The 23,200-nt window shown below is 40.0% G+C and overlaps 4 protein-coding genes across 5 annotated transcripts in view; 3 read left to right on the forward strand and 1 right to left on the reverse strand.

The window, feature by feature from the left end:
- Positions 1 to 401: 401 nt before the first annotated feature.
- On the reverse strand, positions 402 to 5,467 carry LOC145465464 (sulfotransferase 1C2-like). Its single transcript, XM_081449245.1, has 4 exons — positions 5,135 to 5,467; positions 3,189 to 3,533; positions 2,234 to 2,328; positions 402 to 1,407 (listed from the first exon to the last, which is right to left on the reverse strand). The coding sequence occupies exons 1-4, from the start codon at positions 5,313 to 5,315 to the stop codon at positions 1,129 to 1,131; spliced, it is 900 nt and encodes a 299-aa protein (XP_081305371.1). The 5' UTR covers positions 5,316 to 5,467; the 3' UTR covers positions 402 to 1,128.
- A 239-nt stretch (positions 5,468 to 5,706) lies between these two features.
- On the forward strand, positions 5,707 to 18,156 carry LOC145465672 (uncharacterized). Its single transcript, XM_081449444.1, has 3 exons — positions 5,707 to 5,907; positions 11,454 to 12,199; positions 13,975 to 18,156. Exon 3 carries the CDS (start codon positions 15,552 to 15,554, stop codon positions 18,105 to 18,107), a length of 2,556 nt encoding a protein of 851 aa, XP_081305570.1. The 5' UTR covers positions 5,707 to 5,907; positions 11,454 to 12,199; positions 13,975 to 15,551; the 3' UTR covers positions 18,108 to 18,156.
- LOC145466302 (uncharacterized) lies at positions 12,028 to 15,173 on the forward strand. Its single transcript, XM_081450007.1, has 3 exons — positions 12,028 to 12,199; positions 12,584 to 12,649; positions 13,975 to 15,173. Exons 1-3 carry the CDS (start codon positions 12,028 to 12,030, stop codon positions 15,171 to 15,173), a joined length of 1,437 nt encoding a protein of 478 aa, XP_081306133.1.
- Positions 18,157 to 21,810: 3,654 nt separating the features above from the next.
- The window catches only part of LOC145465670 (uncharacterized), a 52,429-nt gene continuing 51,039 nt past the window's right edge, over positions 21,811 to 23,200 (forward strand). For both annotated transcript variants that reach the window (XM_081449443.1, XM_081449442.1), the window contains exon 1: positions 21,811 to 21,921. The gene's annotated coding sequence lies outside the window, so the exon portion shown is untranslated. The remainder of the gene's footprint in view (positions 21,922 to 23,200) is intronic.

Below are 23,200 nucleotides of genomic sequence, written 5' to 3' on the forward strand. Positions count from 1 at the left end.
ATTCACGTGTTTTTGGGGAGAGAAGATTGGATACCAGGGTGGACTAAGGCGCGCTCCCCGCGCGCTCCACTCGCTCCTGACCGCTCCCTCTTTGAAACAATCGTAATAGCGACTGGGTACAAGTCTGCTGCAGACAGCATTTTCTATGAAAACGGTCAGCGATTGTGGACGACTGTGGAGTCGGCGCGCGTTTTCTCGTTCTCGCGCATCACTCCAACTCGCTCCCTGTTACTGCTACGCAGGTTTTTACGCAACGCTCCCTTCCGTTTTCGCGACAGTCTCCAGGTGTAGGAGAGGTGAAGGAGAACTTCAATTTGTTCACAGTTCAGAGGTGAACATTAAGATAATGACAAACGTGGAACGTGTTTCATAATTTTAAAGCAAGTTATACAGTCCTTGATTCATAAACGTCTCTAATGATCAGTCAACCAAATTGATTTTTATTTTCTTATTTCCTAAAAACGGCCAGTTAAACTAACCGAAACATCACTTCTGCAATTTTAAAATAAATTTCTACCCCGGAAGAATAAAAAAATTAGAAAACCACTTTGTTGTCAAAATATTTGTTTGTTAATTCAATGTCCGCAATTTGCAAAGCAGTGCTAAACCAAGTGAAACTCATTAAGTCATTATTTTCACGAACTTATCCCTAATTTTAGCGCAATAGCTACTAATCTCCCAATCTGATTGGCTAATTTGCCGTTGTCGATAAAAGTCCAGACAACGCTGCTCGCGTCAATGTGTCACGCTCTTGGTCACGCTCTAAAAAAACATTTTCTTTGACGTTGATATTGTGGTTAAAAAGAAATCGAATGTGGTTTAGCGTTGTCTGTTCTCTTGTCGACAACGATATGCGCCATTACAGTGGTCAAAATTTGTTGTGGACTGACTCGGCTGCGGCTCGTGAGTCCACAACATTTAGACCACTGTAATGACGCAAACTCGTTGTCGATAAGGGTACAGACAATGCTAAACCACATTCGATTTGTCAATTTGACAGTCTAGTAAGTTCTTTTTTTCAGATTTCATAACAGTGATGTCTACTAAATCTCAAAATGAAGCTGTATTCTACTTCCGGTCAACGTCGCTTCATTGAACAGTCTATTAAGTTCATGACAACGATTTCTGCTACATCTCCAAGTCAAACTCTAATCCACTTCCTTTCAATTTTGCCAACACCTCATTATCAAATCTCTCATTCAGTTCTGGAGTGAAGTAATTCTGCCAGTCCCCGACCACACCCTTTCGAAGTAGCGTAGGTCCATCTTCCTTGCCTCGTAACAAGTAGCTTGGCTTATTTTTCATCATTCCATTGAAAGTGCACTGTTCAGTGATGAGGTTGATCAGATCATCTGACAGGGACTTGTCAAGGAAATTGGCGATCATTCGGACATGGGAAAGTAGATCCTAGAGGAGGTACACACATTATTAACAACACTGGAACGGTGGTAAATTTCATTTTTAATTGTCCAATTATCGGTACCTTTCTCAAAGAAAAAGCAACCCTTCTGAGTAAAGAGGCATAGCAATGGAAACTTTCAAATTGCTCAAATAGCATGCACCAGGTTTCATGGGAGCTTCCCCCAAATTAATATACAGACACAAGTAATGCCAGCAGTCCCCTCCCCCTTCCCCCACTTCCCCCACCCCTGCTCAAATTCAACACAGGATTGTCAGAATGCACCAAAAATTAAAACATATATTGGCTCCTAGAAATTCCCTCAAAGGTTTGAGCAAGTAATTTACATGTACAGTGGCCTGTTTAGCAAGCATTATTGGACGCATTCTGGCCATGCAGTGGAGCGAGAATTTGCTCTCACTCCAATCTGCATGTAGCCAGAATGTGGAAAAAGCTCTTTGTAAGGGAACAGCCTATGGGAACACTTGCTATGCAGGCTACATGTACAGTGAGGATCATATATTTTCAGTGCATTTAAAGATTGTAGACCAATCATTTAAGTCAGTTTTGGGAAGCATTTAAAGACAACTGACTGTATTGTCTTAGCTTAATCTACTACAGGCACACTTGTCAGTCCCCACCCACCCCCCGTTGTGCTACATTGTACACTACATCTAAAAGCAGTCTCCACAAGCTGCCACTTAAACCCTTGGTTTTGTGGAGGTTAAACTTCCATGAAACACCCATTCAGCCATATTGAAAAAGTCTAACTTATTTTTAATGAAACAAAACAAAACTAACACTGTCTCATAAAATAAAATTAATTGTCACTACCTTTTGCAAGTCTTCGTATTTAAGGAACAAAATATTGGGCTCCTGTCTGTGGTGCCACCATCCTAGAACATGATCACTCCAGTGACTCCAAGTAGCTAAACAAATAAAAACTTACAGGGATTAGTTTTTAAATTGAGTGTTGTAAAACCAAAACGTACCAGTTAAAAATAATCAGTCTTTTGACAAGCTAACCACAAAGGACACAGACAATCAAGTGGACCAATCAAATCTCACAGCAAACACATTAACAGCTGACATAAAGCCCAGAAGAAATTTGTAAGCCAGTCAAGTTTGGTTTTGGTTCTACTTCTGATTGGATGAAAGTGGTGCAAGAATTTTAACCCAGTGGCTCAATTTGTAGCAATGCAACCATAGGAAATGTGAATTAATTTCGACACTTCAGCCCATCATTCAGTATCATTAATATGCCTTGCCTTAGCAGACAAAAGTATGATGGGGTGATGGGGGGTGGGGTAGGGGAGAGGGTGAGGCTAGAGGATGCTTTGATACAACCATGTGTGTACGCATGTACGGCCTAGTGGATAGAGTGAGAAGAAGAAAACAAAACACAGATAGTGAAAGCCCGAGTGCTTGATCCCTGGACCCCTGACCAGCTGATCTCAAATCTGAATCATTTTTAATTTTTGAAGTACTATATATAGTTATACATGCCCGGTCGTGGTATCTTCTGCTTGTATTGCATTTTTCTTAATGTACCTAGTTGAATTTAATCCTGATCATGGAAAACTTAGTTGAACACAATAATTATTATACAACATGAACATTAGGATACAAATGACAAACTTCAAAAAAATTGGCCAATTTCTTCAAGATGTGTTGTAGCTCTTTTTTAAAGGAAGTTTTAAGAAGCTTCCCTTAATCACTCACTTAGAGTATAAGTAATGGTCTAGCCAATCAACAAAATACAGGATGGCCACAATTTAATATTACTTACATTTTCCTTGAATAAATAGATTGGCATAAAATTCCCATGGTGCATTTAAGCCACTATCTGCCCCCAGGCTTGTTAGGAATTTATAATTAGAAACTGCAGCATCCTTTGGATTGCGAGCAATGTAAATGTATTTACATTTGGTGTCTTCGCTTGCACCTTTAGGAATGCCATCACACGACAGATGAGTCTTCAGAAGACGAGGGCTTGGCAAAGTTCTGATGTCAGGTTGAGACGCTTTAGGATTTGTTGCCTCTTCCATAAATGGCATTCTGTCTTCAATTCTCTTACTGTTGATTGCTCCATTGTGGTAAATCTGCCAGACAATTTCTTGAACCCAAGTTGTCCCTAAAGGTAAATGAAAAATTATTGGCAGCAATAACATTATGATGGCCAAGGTCATTTACTCATGCAAGATTGAAAAACATTTAATTTAATGTATCAGATTAATTTAACCTCTTCACAGTCAGTTTCCTATTTATGAATGTGTGGTGATTAGGGTGCAGGTACTCCAGTATGGCGGCAACTGTAAAATGTTTTCTGAATGTCGTTTTCCCAAACATGTGGTTGCAAAGTACTTGAAATTTAGGTGGTTTAATATTTCTTTCCATCTACTCAAGAAGATAATCTTCCTATTTTGACGAAAACTTTTTATTCTGTTCGAGTAATTTCAAGTTAAAATATTACACAAATCAATTACAAACACTTTAGGATGCACTGTGTTATATATGTATGCATCAGGGGGGGGGGGGGGGAGGAACTTAGAAAAATTCCCTTCCGTGGAGGAGGTATAGGTATTTTCTGGAACTACACATTATAGAAAAGTGTGTTCTTCTCCAGCATTGTTTTGTATGCTGAATTTTGCTTACATGAATGCATGTGCATTTACCCTCCCATCGGTCAAAACATTACAAGTGTAAAACTTTCCTTGATGATGCTACACGATAGATCCTTTCTTTTATTTTTTTCTGTTCAATCAGTCATATTCCATTTGACATGCAGCACAGTGTAAAAAGTATGTGTCATAATTTGAAAAACTAATATCGTACAATGTCTTCATCCTTTGCTAAAAAATAAAACAAATGTAAAAGATTGTTATAACCCTGATCAGATCATCGCAGAGAGTATTAAAATCCATATGTAAGCTTATATGGCTCCATCAATTCCAGGCCCACTCATCCCCCTCCCCCCAGGCATTTTCTTTTTCACTGAAGGTAACAACTGCCTCACCATAGGCTAGGGCAGCTAGCACTTACAAAAGAGAAAAGTGCAAATGCCCCATGCATGGGATAGCATCAAGATAATATTTTATAGCAATATTGCCGTGTACTCATGAGCACTAATGTAACATATGAGCCAAGCCAAACCAAGCCAAGCCATAAACCTGGTAGTTAATTTAATTTACACGTAAGTCATATTTCAATCAACAGGTGATGAAATAAATAAGATAACAATATCATGTTTGCATTTTCAAATAATCTGGGGTTATCCCAGAGGTTGGCAAATGCCCTGCTAGGTACTCAGCCCGTGGGTAATAAATTATGGGATTATAGAGATTTAATGTAGAGATGTAGCGCTTCTCCGCCCCTCTTCCGGGGGGGGAGGGCTAAACACTGCTAGAATGCACTGATGTTAATAACTGCCGTATTATGGGCCACAGATTACAAAAAAGCGCATCAAAAAATTCAAGATCATTCAACTGAGTTCCAGATAGTTTCACACGATTAGCCAGTTTGCCGCCCCTTTCCGCGACAACTTACCACAACTTTTATTATGACTCGCATATTTACAATTTTACACAAACATATGCACATTAAGTTAAAAAAGCTTGACAATAGTAACAGCGCGAACCCGCAGATAGCCTGGGCTAATCTAGGCGGGCCACATCTATATTTATATTAGACCATTAATACATAAATAAGATTGGAATCGTTTTCTCCGAAACTTACCTGATTTAGGATAGCTGACGATGAACACGTCATCCGATTTTGTCTGGAAATTAGTAATGAAGTCGTAAAGCAACTGAGGATCCGTAGTAAAATATGCTGGAATTCGTAGGCCCAAAATTTCCACCGTTCTCACAGATGTCCATTCCCCTTCAGTCTCCTGAAAGGTCGGAAAACTCGCCATGATTGTACGACACGAAAGTGTATCCCCCGGCCCCCTGCGAATGGAGATGTCGTGCAGGCTGCGAACGCAAACGTATTTCCGGCTGTCACTTGGTTCCTAGTGACAGCCGGAAATACGTTTGCATTCATGTGACTGAAAGCGACCTTGATGGAGCCTGGGGCCCGTTTCTCGAAAGCCCCGGAAACTTTTCGGACCCGGAAAGCCGTAGCAAAGTCTCGAACCCTTTGATTACAGAGCTGTTTCATTCACATATTCTTAATATGAACAGACGTTCCCTTCATACAAGAAGTTTCAGGTATTAACTCTTCTCCGATTTTGGATACAGATGAATTAAAAATGGCTTCACGGGCCCGAAAAGTTTCCGGGGCTTTCGAGAAACGGGCCCCTGGAATCCCACAACAAGGAAGTGTTTTCGGTTTCGCACAAACGAGCTGTACAAACGTACTATAAAAGGCTCAGTGTAGTACTAAGCTTACGTGTTGTTTCTGTGTGTCTCATTTTCCGTAGTTGCTCTCTTCACCATCGAAAGAGAAAGTCTGGAAGATCAGCTGAATGAGATGGTGTTCCTGTGAAGCTGTGAAGACAGTTCAAGGTAAGCCATAATTTAATATTAGGATTTGTCAGAAGCATATGATATGCTTCTGGATTTGTAAACTAAATATTCACTGAGTTTGGCTCACATAAGGTTTACTTTCTGTTTCAAGACTTTCAAAGATTCAGTGAAAAGCAACCGGGGAAATTATTAACTGGAGAAATTTATACCGTCTTAGATGGACTGATTACAGTCAATCTATAGCTAAAACGTCTCCTGGGGGAAAGGGGGCGCCTGGAGGTGTAGGTTGTCTAGCATTTCCCGACGTTACTAATCAAACCAAGTCAAATGTGCGATTAATTGAACTCAATCGAACCTATTCAAACACCAATCACTTGATTGGATTCGATAAATTCAGTGATCGAGATCACAATCGAACTCTCAATAAAGATGTTACTAGTTAATTATAAATTTGTAGCTGTTACTAAGGCAGAGTGTTTAAATTTCTGGTGGTGTTTAGGGTGAATTTTCGACTTTTTGATTGTACTTGATTGAGTTTGATTGGGTTTGATTTATAGTTTGGAAATCAAATGTAATGAAACTCTCTCAGACAATGTTTTGTTCGATTGTGGAGGGCTCCGATTGTGTTCGAGTATTGAACCGATTGAGCCCATCGTTCAACGTCATTAAGTTTGACTGGGCCTGATGAAGTGAGCAAGTTCGATCAGTAATGTTGGGCCGTAAATACGCAGAGAAACTGGTTCATCAATGGTTTTTCCGAATGTGCAATATCAGAAAATATCCATACTCCCCCCACAGAAGGGATTGGAATTTCCTGGGGGTTGGGGGGTTCTCTAAGATCAAAAATTTAATGAAATGTATCAAGTTTAATTGGAATATCCAGAGGGGTGAGGGACCTTGGAAAAAATCCCTTCCGTGAGGGAGGTATGGATATTTTCTGGAACTACACAATGCTAAGCAAAAATCCCTAGTGGTGTTAGTTCTGTCAGGACTGGCCATTTATTTTGCTGAGAGAGCCTTGAATGTGACTCAATCTGCATAATTCCAAGATGCCAACTGAAACTGGTGAAGAATTGCAATTGATAAGTTCATTTTCCATTTGTATGTTTCGGTTGAAAAATTTTTTGACTACCCTCCAAGAGAATCCAATTATTTAGGACATTTTTACAGGTTGTCGCAGCAAACATTTTTTGTTTCCATTTACATTCTGACCAAAATTTCCAGAATTTTGGGATAAATTTGTAAACAGCTGTAGTGTCCATCATGTCTCAAATTCTTATGTGACAAATGAAAATTTGAGTGTCAGGCAGGACTCAAATCCCCCTAACCTTGATCTGGCAAACCCAGGTTTGAGTCTGGCCAGGGACTCTGATTTCATCTTTAATACAGAAATATAATAATACGAGCCAAGTGGCCCATCAGGCCGGAGCTTATCCCGGTTTCTGTAGCATGAAGTGACTAGGAGTATTTCTACTCCCCCCTGGATGGGATGCTAGTCCATTGCAGGGTTACCCCCAGCATTAAGTTTGTCGGTACCCATTTATACACCTGGGTGGAGAGAGGCACTGTGAGAGTAAAGTTTCTTGCCCAAGAACACAACACAATGTCCTTGGCCAGGGCTCGAACCCAGACCCCTCAATCCAGAGACAAGCGCACTAACCATGAGGCCACCGCGCCTCCCACAAAGAAATATAAATAAATCACTTTATTTAAAAGTGTTGAAGTGTTTAGTACTACAGTACTTAAATTGACAGATACTGAAATAAGCAAACAAACGTTGTAAACTGAACATGTCAGAAACTTGTTAAAAATCCCAACTGGTAGGAGGCTGACCAGTTAGCTATGTACAAAGTGTGGAGGAGTTGAATCTGAGACCATCAAACATCTAGTGGCAGGGGGGATGATTTGAACCTGGGACCTCCAGGGTACAACTTCAGCACCAGGCAGTAACTGCTAGGTCTTACCGCAATGCTTCCGCTGTTCCACGTTTGTGGCATGATGAACAATACATCTTTCTCATTTCATCATCAACCTAATTAAAATATACTAGTACCTCTCTTTATTTATCAATTTCTCCTCTTCAGTAATTCCCATGACCTTGCATTCAGGGCTACTTACACGTATGAGCTTAGTTAAGTGTACAAATGACAGATTCAACAAATGGAATGAGACATCTGGCACACATCTTTTAATTATTTACGCTGCATTAAAAAAATACATGACATCCTTCATAATATCTTGGGTACTCACTCAGTGAAAGTCAGGTATTTATTCAGGGTTGTCAAAAGTTATCCCCGGTTTCTGTAGCATGAAGCAACTAGGAGTACTTCTACTCCTCCCAGGATGGGATGCTAGTACATTGCAGGGTTACCCCTCAGCATTAAATTTTCTGGTACCCATTTATACACCTAGGTGGAGAGAAACACTGTGAGAGTAAAGTGCCTTGCCCATTAGCACTCGACACGATGTCCTGGCCACTGGGCTTGAACCTATTATATGGCTCAATCCAGAGGCCAGCATAGTAACCATATATAAGGCCACTGCACCTCCACTGTGATAATTTTGGCTTCATTAAAAATATGCACTGCACTTTTCCCACTTAATGTCAATAAAAATTTGTAAGATCTTTTTGGCAAGCTAGAGGAAGCTCTGGTAGGCAACCAAGTTTTTTGACCTGAGTTCCAGTTATGACCACTTTTTCCAGATTTCCAAGTTGGTCACTTTTGATAGCTTCAATATTACTGTATTTGCTACATGGGAATTAAACAGTGGCTTAATGGTTAGCCAGCACATTGGTCTCTGGAAGGAGATGGACACTCCTTGTGAATATTGTTTCCTTCTGTCATGTCTCTTTCCGCCCTCAGCAAACAGGCAGTAGTGATTAGTCTGGGAAGCCTTACATAATGTAGCTGGGAACTGGTTAATTAAGCAGTGAAATGTTGGAGACTGGCTGCTGCCTAATGGGCACACGGTCACCTGAGGTGCCTAAGTTACAGGTGCGGGTGACTAAATTTTTGTTCAAGAAGCCCGAGTGGGCACCTAAACATGAAGTTTTCATTCCAATCTAATCTGTCTGATGACTTCAATCTTTTGTAACCAGGAATTACATGCAGTCCTAATTGTAACTTTGTTCCACCAACATAACAATTCCCAGTAAAAAGCCAGCCAATCATCTCCGATCATTGTGCATTTGTTCGGTAAATTTAAGGGTTTTTCTCGGGCCAGTCCTAGCTAATGCACATTCTAACTGGCCTGGATGTTTCTCATGAAATCAGTCATAAAATCATTCACACAATAAATTAAACGGAAAGCAACAATTACTACTTTTATCACAAGAAATATGGGCCAAAACACAGCAACAGAGTCTGTCCCATCACAAAACAATCAAAAACAGCGATATTTGAAAATCGCCCTATAATGCATTGCAAGCTCAGTATATTGAATAAATGTTCACTGTGTATACCAATGGATTGTGTCTCTGTTGATACCTTACTGATTGTAGTTGCAAAATAACTACTTTGACAACAAATATTTTTGGAAATGGAGTTAAGATGCTGCTGACATTATATTTACAATTGAATAAAGATAAAGTTGTTTAAATTCTTGGGCTTTTTTGCCCCAATTCTTTGGAAAACTACACTTAGATGTACTGAATGTATTTCTTTAGTTTCTGAAAGGAATTGACGGCTTAAAAGTCAAAATATCTAAGTACCTCGCCAGGAAACCGGAAAACATCATTTGCAATTCTTCATGCGACTATAAGGGGTTTTATACTTTGAATTATCAAAAGAATTGTCACGATTGACCACCCACTACAAGAATAAATTTCCAAAGTAGCCGTAAAATAATGCAGTAATGCCATCTCAAAATTGCTTTTAGTTTTTACTAATGTCCCAAGCCTGGGGGAGTAAAGCACATTTCTAGTGAGGCCAAATTCATCCCCCCAGATGCCTCTTTCATATTTATTTGTTTTCATTTGAAACTTGCATAATATTTTCATGCTTTGTTCAATGTATTTTGTTTTGTTAGAACCGAATCGCAATACTCAAAAACAAGTAAAAAAAGCTGCAGCACTTGCATGGATACACCAATTATTGAATTTTGTTCAGTTTGACCGTAAAGTATAATTTTTAATTTTTTGACCTGATTACTTCACTAAATGCTTGATTTCCCAAATTTGATTGATATTAGACCAGTTAGTGTCTCATGGAACATCTCAACAGAGAGAAATGGGTGGTACCCAGGCCCCTCCCCTGAATTTCCACTAGTCACTCAACACCGCCCCTCAATCCCGCCACCTTCCCCCACCTCTCCAATCTCCAGGATTGACCATGGAAAATTTTATCCTGGGCTCCTAAAAAATGGCTTGGGCTCCTGACTTTTGAAATTACGAGCCCAAAGGGCTCCTTAAAAATTTCCAGCCTTGGGCCATCCTGGTGGAGTAATCCCGGGGGGGACATAAAAAAAAAATGGAGGTGCTCATTGGAAAATTTGAAAAGAACCCCTGAGAGGTACCAAGATTCTGCTTTGTGGGCGTGGCTTGAAATTTGTTCAACCCCTAAGAGGTACTAATTATAAAACAACACATTACATTGTATCTCCTGTCATATTTTTCTTTTTAAGCTCAATACCCTAAAATGTACCACAAAAGCTCCCACTGTGGGACTTTTGAGGCTGAACACCCCAAGAGGTAGCAAAACTACTTTTTTTAACTCCTAAAAGGTACAATGAGCAGCCCCGTCCTTTTCATATGGGAGTCGTCTCCCGGGGGAGTACTGCTATATAGTCACTGTTGCTTCATGCCATGGCAAAATTAGAAAAGCTATGACAGCATGCACCAAATTTTAACACATGACTGGATGAAAACAGAGGTTGATCAGTACAATTCATGTGAACACACATTCATGTGTATTAAAATTGTACCTGTGTGCCTGCACTTTTGAGAAAATCAGATTATTTTAAAATTTGTATTCATACTTTTTGTTCCAGAAAATATCCATACTCCTCCAATGGAGGGTTTCATGGTTTGAACCCCAACCCGATCCCTTTGGATCCCAGTTTTGGAACAAACCCCCAATTATCAATTAAGTCCTTGTTGTTGTGGGAAATGAATATTTTCTGGAATCACACATTCCAAAGCCTGTTACGATAACGACAGCAGCAACATTGATAACAAAGCTAGAACAGCCTTGTGATTTCTGGCATTTAAGCAAGTAAAAATTAATTATTAATTAATTGTAATAAAAGTGTAAATAATTTAAAATATACATAGCCTGCGGATAGGCTCCCGGTGAGTCCCGCCCCGATTGCTTCACTCTCCGAATTCTTCTGTTTCGTGCTCGCCAAACTTTTTCCGTCCTTGCCAGGAACCTGTTCGCAGGCTAAAATACGCAGAACGTTGTAATTATTATAAAGACATAAATCTGCATACTTTATGAAATATTATTATCAAGAGAAAATGAAATTGAAATTTTGATCTTGCGACGGTACTGTCGGAATTTTGTAAATATGAAGCATTTGGTCGCTCTGTTAGTACAGTTTTCATCCTACTGCATATTTCATTTTACCCCATTTCATTTCCACAGGTTCACGTGATACAGACTTTCAATGGCTGGTGTTCCTCCAGTTACGTCATCGACCAAAGAGACCACCAATTATGCCAGATTGTGTCGCCTTCTGGTCGATGTTGGATCCCAGGCCCTCAGGGACACATTCAACAGTATCCATGCACCAGGAAACCTTCACACAGTTCTGGCCAACCCTCCAGCTCAGACCATTCTACAGTCTCTATACAAGCCTAAGAAAGGGAAGAAAAAGATCCTGAACCCAACTCAATGGGGTAAATTGTATCCAGCCATTCCTACATCAGTGTCCTCAGCAAGCTTTGATATAACACTCCTGATGATTTTGCTGAGGAACATTTGCGGATTGTCGCCTCCAGCCACTGGCTGGGATGCACTTCCTCCTCCAGCAGACATGAGTGCTGAAGCAGATATTGCCCGTGTTAAATACTTCAGAAATGCGGTGTATGGTCATGCTGAGTAGGCGTCTGTTGATGACACAAGCTTCAACAACCACTGGCATGACATCAAAGCCGTGCTGGTAAGGTTAGGAGGAACAAGTTATGGAGATGCTATTGATCACCTTCAGAACACCTGTATGGACCCGGATGTGGAGGAGCATTACAAAGAACTTCTTCAGCAGTGGAAGAGAGATGAAGACAGCATGCGGGACCAATTAAATAAAATGGAGGGTGATGTGGAATACGTCAGGAAAAAGCTAGATGATTTGACAGAAATAGTTTCACCCAAGAAGGAAACCCTTGTTGAAGGTTAGCAAAATCACTTAAACTTACCAAACGACAGCAAAACCTTTACAATACATTTAATTCAATGTTTAGGGGAGCTTTCTGGAATTAGCTATTAACTGATGAAATTAAATGTTGAAAATGTCACGCAAACCAAAGTAAACTTGCGAAGAATACCCATTGAAAACTCCTGTGTAGTCCTTGAGAACTCCCTCCTGGATTTTTATAGAATACTGACCACTGACAACAAACTCTCTAATCATACTGGGGGGTACTCCCATATGAAAAGATCAGGGATGCTTGTCGGCTTGCTTAGGGGTATAATGAAAGGATTCTGGTCTCACTTACGGTGTCGAAGAAATATCAAAGAAATTATGATAAAAGAAAGGCATTTATTTTTGTCTTTAGGCTCGATTTCCGCTAGTCTCTTGAGTCCGGTCTACAACTGCAGGCTCCTTTCTTCAACAGCAGCTGGTAATCGAGCCTATTTTGTTTACAAGGTATCCTTTAGGCGCCAAATAAAGCTCAAGCCACACCCAGATTGGTATCCTTTAGGGTTTTGATTTAAAATTTCTGACGAGCATCTCAGACTTTTTCTCCAGGGTTATCATATGCTATAATAATCTCAGCAACCAATGCAACTCCTTGAAAGACGTCATCCCTGTTATGAACACAACTTGTCTGAGGCAGTTGCAAAAATATAGCCTGAAAAAATGCAGGCACGAAAGGGATTTGAAGGCATCACCTTGGTCTGTGATACCAATGAAGTGTTCTATCTACCAAACCAAGTGAGAGCTGGACAGTTTGCAATTTCATCATAAACCCGTAGATGCAAAGAAAAGTGAATATATGACATAGCCTTTCCCCGCATAATATATCATTTTTCTTATATTCACTTGCTTGTTAATATTTTAAATAATATGTATCTAGGTAATCGTATGAATGCGAATCTAATTAAGGATTTACTCTACGAGGGATATTTAAAAATTCTCTCAGAATTGCACCTTTAGCCTTTAGACAAGAGTAATTTGAAAGAATTTTCAAATTTTCACGAGTAGTATAAATCCTTCATTGCTCGAGCTTTCACTCAATTACTCATTTTTTATATGACTGAGAAAATAGCGAGTGCACTCTTGTTAATTTGCACTGCAGTGCAAATTAAAAATTAACTATAAATTTGCCTGCTCCCAGCCAATCACAATGAAGTAATTTTCTCAGTCATGTAATAATTAAAAACTATTTATAAACGTATTAACTTACGGTAAAATGATTGTTATACTTTAAGTGATTTCACAGTAAAATTTTTATCATTTGATCCTTGCCAAGGATGGCATCTCAGTCAACCTGGCTAGAAAATTATTTCTACTGACGGGGTTGTTGAGAAGACATCATGCTACTGAGCTGTAGATACGAACTGACGGTCCAAAACACTTAAAGAACTTGTAACACTTAGTAAATGATGAAAGTTGTGGCGCTGCGGATGTAGTATTCAAGGAGAAATTGGCTTTCACAAAACTCCAAAATTTCTGTGTGGCAAACACACAAATGAGCTCATACATTCTGTAAATTTGGGGTTTTTAAACCCCCTTTGCATAAACAGTATTCAATAATACATCGAGCTCGAATTTGGTCCTTGGGACTGGTTTATATCGTGCCATACCCTTATTGCCTTATCTCCTTATGAGATTTTTTAGCTTGATCAGAAACTGAATCGCTAATGCCAATGAGGCAAATGTTGTACACAAAGTGCCCCCTTTAAGGTAAGATATTGAAAAATGGATCGTTTTGCTTGTTTACAGAAATTGCCAATTGCGAATCAGACATCGCCTTTTTTGCGAAGCGTTGTGACCCAGCTACAAGACAGTGGCTTTTTGAAGATTTTGACAAATGGTTCAGTGATCCTGGTGACTCCAGAGCGTATGTTCTCTTAGGCGATCCAGGCGTTGGCAAGAGTGTGATGGCAGGAGTCCTGGCACAGCGTTCAAGAGACGCCGGACACTTAGGAGCCGCCTACTTTTGCCGTCACAATGATGGCACAAGGAATGATCCCAGGTATCTTCTTGGGACTATTGCTTATCAGCTCTGTAAATGTAATAGGCAGTATAGCAGTATTGTGGGAGGGGACGGTAACATTAAAAATTTGTTAGGTAATTCTAATCTAGGTATTCAGGAATTATTTACCAAATTATTGCAAGAGCCACTAGGTAGGTGCACTCCGTGTCAGCACAGAATGTTGGTCGTTATTGACGCTCTGGACGAGACAGAATATAAGTCAAGAGATGATTTTCTTGATCTTATAATGCACCGTTTCCCTCTTCTTCCTGAATGGCTTGTGTTCTTCATTACCAGTCGCCCTGAAGAAACTGTGCAGTTCAGATTGAACAAATATAACCCCTGTATTAAGATCTGTGCAGGAAGTAGCGCACATTTTAACGTCTATCAACAGCACGAGCGGGACATCAAGCTATTTTTGGAAAACAGAGTAGATTTCTCCCGTCTCCTCTACTCTGCGGAAGACATAACGAAAAAGTGCAATGGATTGTTTTTGTATGCTTTCTATATTTCGAGAATACTTAATGATCCAGTACATTCAGGTAAGATTGATGAGCTCGGTGACCTTTTTCCTGGAGACATTGATAATTTCTTTTTGCAGAATTTCAAGCGGGTTTTTGATAGAGTGGGAGCGGATGTCTACAGGAAGTTGTTTGGTTGTGCCATAGTCGCTCCTTCTCCACTTCCTGTCTCGTTTATCTCGTTCATTTTACAGAGAGAGAACCCAGATCTTGACGAACAGGAAGTAATTGATGCCGTTTCACAATTTGTAGTGTTGCGGACTTCTGATCAGACATTCACCTTTCTTCATAACCTGATTCCAGCGTGGTTGACCGACAAGAAGAAAGCGTCTCGCAAATTCTTTGTCGACAGAATTAAGGCAGGTGAGTACTTCAGGGATATCATTATTGAATTTCTGTCTGCTGTTGTTGTCAATCAACGCTAGAAAAAACCAACATCCGTTGAAGCTGATTTATCCGACTACTTTTTGCGTGTTGGCGTTCGCTGTTTGTGCGAATACCGGGAGAAGGACTCAAAGAAGACCGTTTTCAGTTGTTTAACAAGTTACCACTACATTTGGAAGAGAATACAGAAAAGCGGACTTGAAATTTATCCCCTTATTGTTGATTTAAAGCTTTCCGCTTGCTGTCAGGGGCTTAGTGACGCTGAAAGAGAAATTCTTCAGCAGTTATGCTTAGTTCTTGAAAGCAGCGTGCATGTTCTCCAGGGAAGTCCTCATCTTCTACATTCCTGTCTCCGCAACTCACCTAAAGCCGTCCAAGAGAACGTTGTAATTCCTCCTGATGTTGTCCCAAGCACTTGGATGGAGTGGAAAGTGGTCCTGGATCCTGCTTGTAAATGTCCTCGTGATATGAGCTGCTTTGCTTTGTCGCCTGACAAGAAGTTGTTAGCTGGGGGAATTGGAAAATCTATCTCTTTATTTGATGCGTCTTCACTTGTAAAGGTGTCAGGCCCTGTCAAAGTACCGAATAACATTCATCACATAGAGTTTTCCCCAGACGGTAGGTTTGTGTTTTTTGGAAGGCTTGACCAATGGTTCTCTGTGGAGAAAATATGTGTCGAGGAGTTTCCTCAGTTTTCGGGGAATTGTAGATGCTACAAATGGGCCTCTTTCGTTTGGGGTGGACGTGTTATTATACTGCAAGGAGATGGTCTCGGAAGTGGAAAACATACATGGTCTTGCCATGAGAGTATATTTCGGTTGTGGGCCAAGCAGGAGCTCAATTTGATGCAAAGCATGAAAAGCTGGGAAAGTGCTTTCTGGAAGTACATGGAAAAAACAGGAAATCATTTTCGTCACGCCTTCCGTGCGTTTCTATATGATTTGGAAAGAGAGGGAATTATCGGTGGTAGATTGTTTCGTGAATTTGAAGAAAATATTTATTTTCCAGCATCCTATCAGTTTGAGGGAAACAGTTGTCAGGAATGTCTTGAATTCGAATTAAATGACCGAGAAGCAACCCGGTCTATTGTTCGTAAGCGCGTTATTGATCTTTACTCAGAAATATTCGAATATCAGGTTTGGGACGTGCAGAGTGGAAGACCTGCCCTAGAGGAAGCATTTTCTTTAGATGTTGGGTTGACTCCGTTTACCTATTTGTGTCACGTGGCATCTGCCCTCGAGGGTAACACGGCACTGTTGTCTGTCTTAGTAACGAAGGGTCGGCTGTTGTTTTCCAGTGTTGCTTTTATTAATTTTCTTTCTTGTTTTCTGCGGAAATTGCCTCATAATTTTGATGAGTCATTTTGGCTAGAGTCATTCTGTGTCATGAACCTACCAATTGATTTTCAGAATCGTCCTGCCATGGAGTCAAGGCTGTCACTGTCACCAGATAGGACGTGGATTGCAGTCAGACAGTCATATAACGATACGGTTTGTTTGTTCAAGGAACGTGTCCTTGAACATTTTGATTTTGAAAAGCCAGACGATATTATCCAGGACGTGGAACAATTTGCTTTTACGGATGACAGCTGTCTTTTTCTCTATGTCACAAAGCACAGGTCGTTGCACGCCCTATCTCTTCAGACTGGTACCATCCTTTCAAGTGTCTCAGGAAACATCCCGTTGTATTGCACCCCAGAAGAGCACGTTGGATATTTTTTTCGCGCAAGAGGCGAAGAAAAAATCATCTTTGCAAGACAATTTCCCCGAAGCTTTCTCAGTCTGTTTTCGTTTTCATCCGATAAGAGACCACTTACGGTAGCGTTCACTTCAGCTGATACCATTTGGACCCTTTTTTCTGACTGCACGGTGGCATCCTGGAAAACATCAGGTGTCGACGAGTCCTTCGCATTTTGTGGTCTGCCTAGATCGAGGGCTTCTTTCTCTGGCAATATTCACGCGAAGAAGGCTGTGTTTTCCCCTGATGGAAAACTAATCGCCACTCACCGAGGAACTGAAATATTATTGCTTAATTATCCTACGGTTCTTTACTCCTCCTTTGTTGGAGAGTGTGCCGAGCACATTACTTCCTATCTAGCATTTTCACCGGACAGCTCCTTATTTCTTTATTGTAGTCCAAGTAGTAATAATCAGCCGCGTTTCTATGTGTGGGATGTTGAAAAGAAGGTTATGTCAGCAACTTTTGACTCACCTCTAGGACCGCAGCCTGTACATTGCTGCTGCTTTTCAGCGGATAGCGCGAAATTGATTTTGTGCTGTGCATTTCAAATTTCGATCTGGGAGTACTATGAGCGTCGACCATGTCGCTTATTGGCAAACCTGGAACCCTTTGGGCCTTTCAATGAGTTTGACAGGTTCAGTCATTGTACAGTATCTTCCGACAATGAACTGCTGGCGTGCTGCATTGTAGACAGAATTCTCCTCTACCCACTTGAAGCCGCTGAGGGAGATCAAACCATTCTACAACTACCTCGCGCCCATTTAGGCCGAATTGAATTTTGTAAGTTTTTGAAAGGAACTCGTTATCTGATTTCCAATGGCGTTGACGGTACTGTGTTCTTGTGGGACTTGCGTGAGTGGAAAGCCATTGCATATGCAAGAGTAGCGCAAGGGCGGGAAACCATCGTAAGTTTGGCGGTGTCCCCCAAAGAGGACGAAGTTGTCTGTTTCACTTCTTTTGGTCGATTGACGAGGATAAAGCTTTGTGGACTCGCTCATGAAATGCCCACAAAATTCCCCACCTCTGACTTGATGGACAGAGAGAAAATGGCAGAGGCAAATCGTCAACAGCTAGGAGAACAACAGCAAAGATCTTCAACGTTTGAGAGTGTGGCCTCTCGTGTAGATGACGTCGAGGCTATGGACTGGACTGCACTTGTAGAAGAAATGAACATTATGGCCGACGAGAATCCGGAGAGTGACGATGACATTTATGAAAGCGATTCAGATGAGTGAACCATACTGATCTTCGCGCATCAGGAATGTACCCCTGGTAAACCCATCTTAATGAGACATCTCTAAAAACCTGTCTTTAAGATCATTACGTCAACCACTGTCAAGTGGTTTTAATAGGAAGTTTAAGAAAAAAGGAATTTATATTTTATCTACGAATCTCGCGATATGCTCAAGTCATTTACTTTGTTTATCACTGTCAAAACTATCGCAATGCTAAATTCTGAAACACAGCGACAAATTTGAACTAAAGATTTGAAAAAGTAGCCGTTGTGGTTCACGTTCCTCAGAGAACGCAGAATTTTGTCATTTCACGTTATTGTGCAGAGGACGGCAAAGAAATGTACCAAGAATTATAATGCACGTTCACACCCATTGTATTACTCATTAAATTTTTTGTTTGGTGACGTTCCCGTAGCCGCTGCCTCGTGGTTTTCCTAAGCTCTCCAATGAGCGAGTTAGTTGTTCTACGATTCCTCAGCACAAGGTCATCACGGTATTATAATCTTTTGCTTAGCATACTTTGCAAGAAATCCGCTCAATTGGTAGTTCAAAAATTAATAGTTTTCTAACCTACCCCATAATTTTTGGAGGTATCGGTCAAAAGTGGCGCAGATCCAAACGGAAACCTCCGCTGGGTGGGTTATTGACCCTTCGTTGAAGGTAAGTGACAGGAAGAAGCCAATCTTTGTAGACTATACAACCGTACTGCACTTTCGAGTGCAACCATTGCTTGATTATTGGCCACTTTTCTGAGTAACACTTTTCCCACAGCCAAGAAAAAGGAATACCCAAGTAAATAAGTTGTTTTGTTTCATTTTTTATGCACGCTGAAACTATTTGGGGTTAAAAAGAACCCAAGCCAACTGTGAGTGTTTTGGCTTCGTTTTCTTTCTTGTTGAGTGCGTATTCTGGGTGATCCACAGTTTGCTCGGTTTAATTTTTGTAGTTACCTGAAAGAAAACACAAATACAAAGTTGCATTTGTTTATTTTATGTGTAGTGTTTGCGCCTGGTTTGAAAATCACATCCAAGATTATAAGAACCCAAGCCGATAGGTAGCGCGCTGGTCACGTGCATTATAAGATCGAGTATCCCTGGACCCGAATTATGTCTCTTTACCCTTTCAGGGTCAAGCTCAAAAGAGGAATTCTTCTTTCTAATTATCATACATTTTTTATTGATAGTTCTGAGAGTAGGATGGCTCGTCAAGTTTATAGCTCCAACTGGATTATTTTGCTTCGTTTTCACACCGATCTACTTTAAAAAAAGGCATTGCGAAGACATGTTGGCGATAGGTTACGTTTTGTGGAGTTTGTGGGACTTTTTTTTTTTTTTTTTTGGTAAAATATGTTGACTTTCTTTTGTTTGAAATTAACCAACTCAGGGTTTCAATGTGAAGCTTAGTGAATTGTTCCTGTGTATGCTATAAAAAAAAAGCTGAGACTGGATGTTCGAAATTATTAGTTAATTATTAGTTGACGTGAAATTCTAGAGCTTAACGAAAATAGTTTTTGAGCTTATGTGTAGACATGTACTAATGTGAATGTGTTTTTGAAGGAAATGTTTGACCATCTGCTTTTATAATGATGTATTGTCTTCACGGAAGCTGCATTGATTTTCTAAACTGTAAGGAATTTCAGAAAAATAAACACATTACAGGAGAGGATAGTTTCAAGTTAACTAGTACTTTTCTGCTGGTATTCGTGAATAGTTTGCTCAGATTGAGGCAAACACCGAAGAAAGTGGACTGTTGTATAGTTTGAAAAAGCGATATGGCCGCCGTGTTGACATCTGAAAAATGCACACATTATCTATGGTGTGTACGAGTATTGTTTGTTGTTAGTATCAAGGCTGTACTTGTAGTTTAGTTTGAAGTGTTACGCCTGTAAACGGGCTGATAGATTTGAAATTGTTAAGGGTACCGAGCACTATAACTGACTGTGAGGGATAAATTTCATATAAGGTAGTTGAATTCATAATTGCAGTATATTTTATATTAGAATTATATAATATAATATTGTTAGAGTATTTTACAGACCAAGCATACATTAGACAAGACAACTGAAAATGTTTTTAACCTAAACTAACCGCGATAGTTTTAATAATTGTATAGGAATGATAGAGGAGCAAACTATGTTGTACGTAGATACTAGTTTTACATATATGTAAATAGTATTTTTCTGTTAGATACTAAATAAAGTTAAATGACTATTTTTGCGATTCTTCACTTGAAGGGATTTGTATCATTGTTAGTGACAGTGTAGGAAAAAAGTAAAATATACTGAATGTGTGGAAATAAATTGAGAATTAGTTTATTGTGAACTCCTATAAAATAGCTTTTTACAGTTACTTGATCACGCAGTAAAAAGTTCAAAAGTTTGTGTGGCGAAGTTGGCCTGTCGTACGGTTGCTTCTCAGCAAAAAGTTGATTCTAACTTCTTCAACACAAAGTAAACACTTTATTGTAGCTGTTTGCACAGAAAAGCTTCTTTACTGCTTTCTTCGGGAGAAAAATTCTTTCATTGCCATTAACTAGGGCTTGACCGAAATATTTGGCATATTCACAGGGTTTAGTACATAGTAAAACACTCTTGAAAACTGGCGAACAAAGGTCTGGGGAACATGTGACTCGAGCTCGGTACTGTTGAGGCGATTTGTTGAGATCACCAATGATATAAACACAAACAATGCCCAGACTATAGCAGCTGCTCAAAGCAATGTTTTCCGTAAGAACAAGTGATAAAATATCTCTCGCATTTAAAAAGGTTTGCATCTAAGGACACGAAACCCGGAGGCTAGTAAAATCATCCCGCACCAGACGCGACCAGCTCGTCCCGCGCGAGGCACCACCAGCTCATCCCACGCGAGGCGCGACAAGCTCATCCCACGCGGGAGAGAAGCACTTACGATAAATTTTCCAAAATTTAATGTGGCGCTGAATCCCGGTACAGAACGTTTTAAATTTTGCCGAAAGTTTTATTTTATCCTGCGTATCGCATAATTCGATAATAAGAATGGTTTCACCGTTTCCTTTTATAAGTATAAGTACTTAAAGCTAAAATTGAGTTTGTTTTTTGCTGAACATACTGTTTCAATTGAAGTCTATGGTGTCACAAAAATGATACCGACGTGTTCACCAATGATTGGACAGTTTTTTTCATTCAATTATTGTAACATCAAGTGAGCCATCAAAATCTACGCCTTGGAAAGTGCTAGGAACTGTTTTGAGCCACCTTATTAAATTGATTTTGAGATATTATTTCCTGAAGATTCCTTAGCCTGCAGCTCTTCACATAATCTACGGGTTCTTCGCCATTATCAATAAACTTTGAGAGGAAAAAAAAAAAAAAAACCAAGAAATTTTTTTCCCTTAATTTACGATCGGGTAGCGACGATGACGAAGTTATCCGGTTTCGTCTGGAAATTGTTTGCATGAAGTCGTCTGTATGGCCGAAGACAAATAATTATGCTGAAACCCTTACGTCCAAAATTTCCTCCGTCCTCCGGTTTCCTGAAACACTGGAAAACAAACCATGATCTGCCATGATACAATCCACGCATGTGTCACGTAGCTGAAGTGTGTTACATGTGCACGTGACTGGCTGATACCGTCATGGAAAATGACTGACGGGGCCTGGGAACTGGATCTGTACCCGGAAGCACCCCAAGTGCTTTCGCTTTGCTTGGCTACTAATTAAGTTGTGTTGGTTTCATTCGAACTCTGCTTGTTTTGGCATATTTTCCGTAACTGGACTCTTGGCCATTGGAAGGAAAGGTTCTAAAAGATCAACTGAAGAGATAGTGCTTCGTTGAAGGTAAGCCAAAAACGTTTGTATATATTAGTAAACTGATAAGCATATTTACGAATCATATAAGTATGCGAGCTAACATGCAAGCAGTTAGCCTATAAAATAACAGTCTGGTTAGCCTAAATAGAACCTGGTTAGCCTGAAAAACCCCCCAGCTCCCCCTAAAAAGTTGTTAGCTTGCGATTAGCCTTTGAGCCCGTTAAAAATACGATAAAAATAGAGTTAAAATGTAATAAAATAAAATGTAATAAAAATACAATAAAAATACAGTGAATTATAAAGTGTGAGTAATATGGGGCCTCCTTTATTCCAAACAAATTAGGCCATGGAAGTCAAAATTTACAACATTACCTTGCTGCTTTTCAACACCAAATGTGTTCATACATAGAGCGTGATCGTTCTGATGACATGCTGATGGTGATCATGATCCTACTGATGAGTCCTCTATCAATCAAGCTTTTTAAAGAATGGAATTCTCCTGGCGTAGGAATTCTCCAGGGGTGACGGTGGTTTCCAAAATAGCGTAGACGTAGGGTTTCAAAACTGAACCTCCCCAGAATATTTTCAGATAAAAATTTAGTAGTCCCTTCCCAATTTTTATTTTAAAAATGTGCCTTCCCCCACCCCCCCCCCCCCTCCCCTCTTCCTTAGCATTTTTTCTTTTTTGGAAGCAGAATTCTCATCTCCACTTTTATTTTTTAAAATCCTAGCAAACGTTCTAGCTGCTTGTTCAATTCTTGATAGCGACAAGGACATTTCATTACTCATATCTGATAGTGATTCAATCAGTCTGACATTACTGATGTGATGAAACATTTGCCACTCATGCTTAAGGGTTCTCCCATTTGTATTAAACAATGATTGATCATGTGCCTTTATTTCGTTATTTTGGCTTTCTACTTGATCAGACAAGTGATGGCTTCCTTTATTTGGGAGCCACCCAATATCAATGTCCTTCCATCCTTCAGAACTACTTGTGATAGTTTGTCTCTCTGCGACTAAAAGAGAAATATCAGAACCTTTCAAGAGCAAAATGAAGGTGAAAATCATCTTTTCATGTATGAATAACTTAATGAAAACATCTCGTTACTAGCTGTAAAAGTGCTGCTGCGGGCTGTCACAAAAACAGGACTGTTGGATGATTACTGATCATTTGATACAGTGGACTCATTAATGCAGGCAATTTTTGTTCCCTGCTCGAGGAATAATTTGTTTCTGCCTTTATCCCTACTGTCGCTTTGAGAACCACTAGTGGGAAATTTTCCTTTATTTACTGGATTCTGTT

This window comes from Orbicella franksi, chromosome 13, assembly GCF_964199315.1.
Source record: "Orbicella franksi chromosome 13, jaOrbFran1.1, whole genome shotgun sequence".
NCBI classification, from domain to species: domain Eukaryota; kingdom Metazoa; phylum Cnidaria; class Anthozoa; order Scleractinia; family Merulinidae; genus Orbicella; species Orbicella franksi.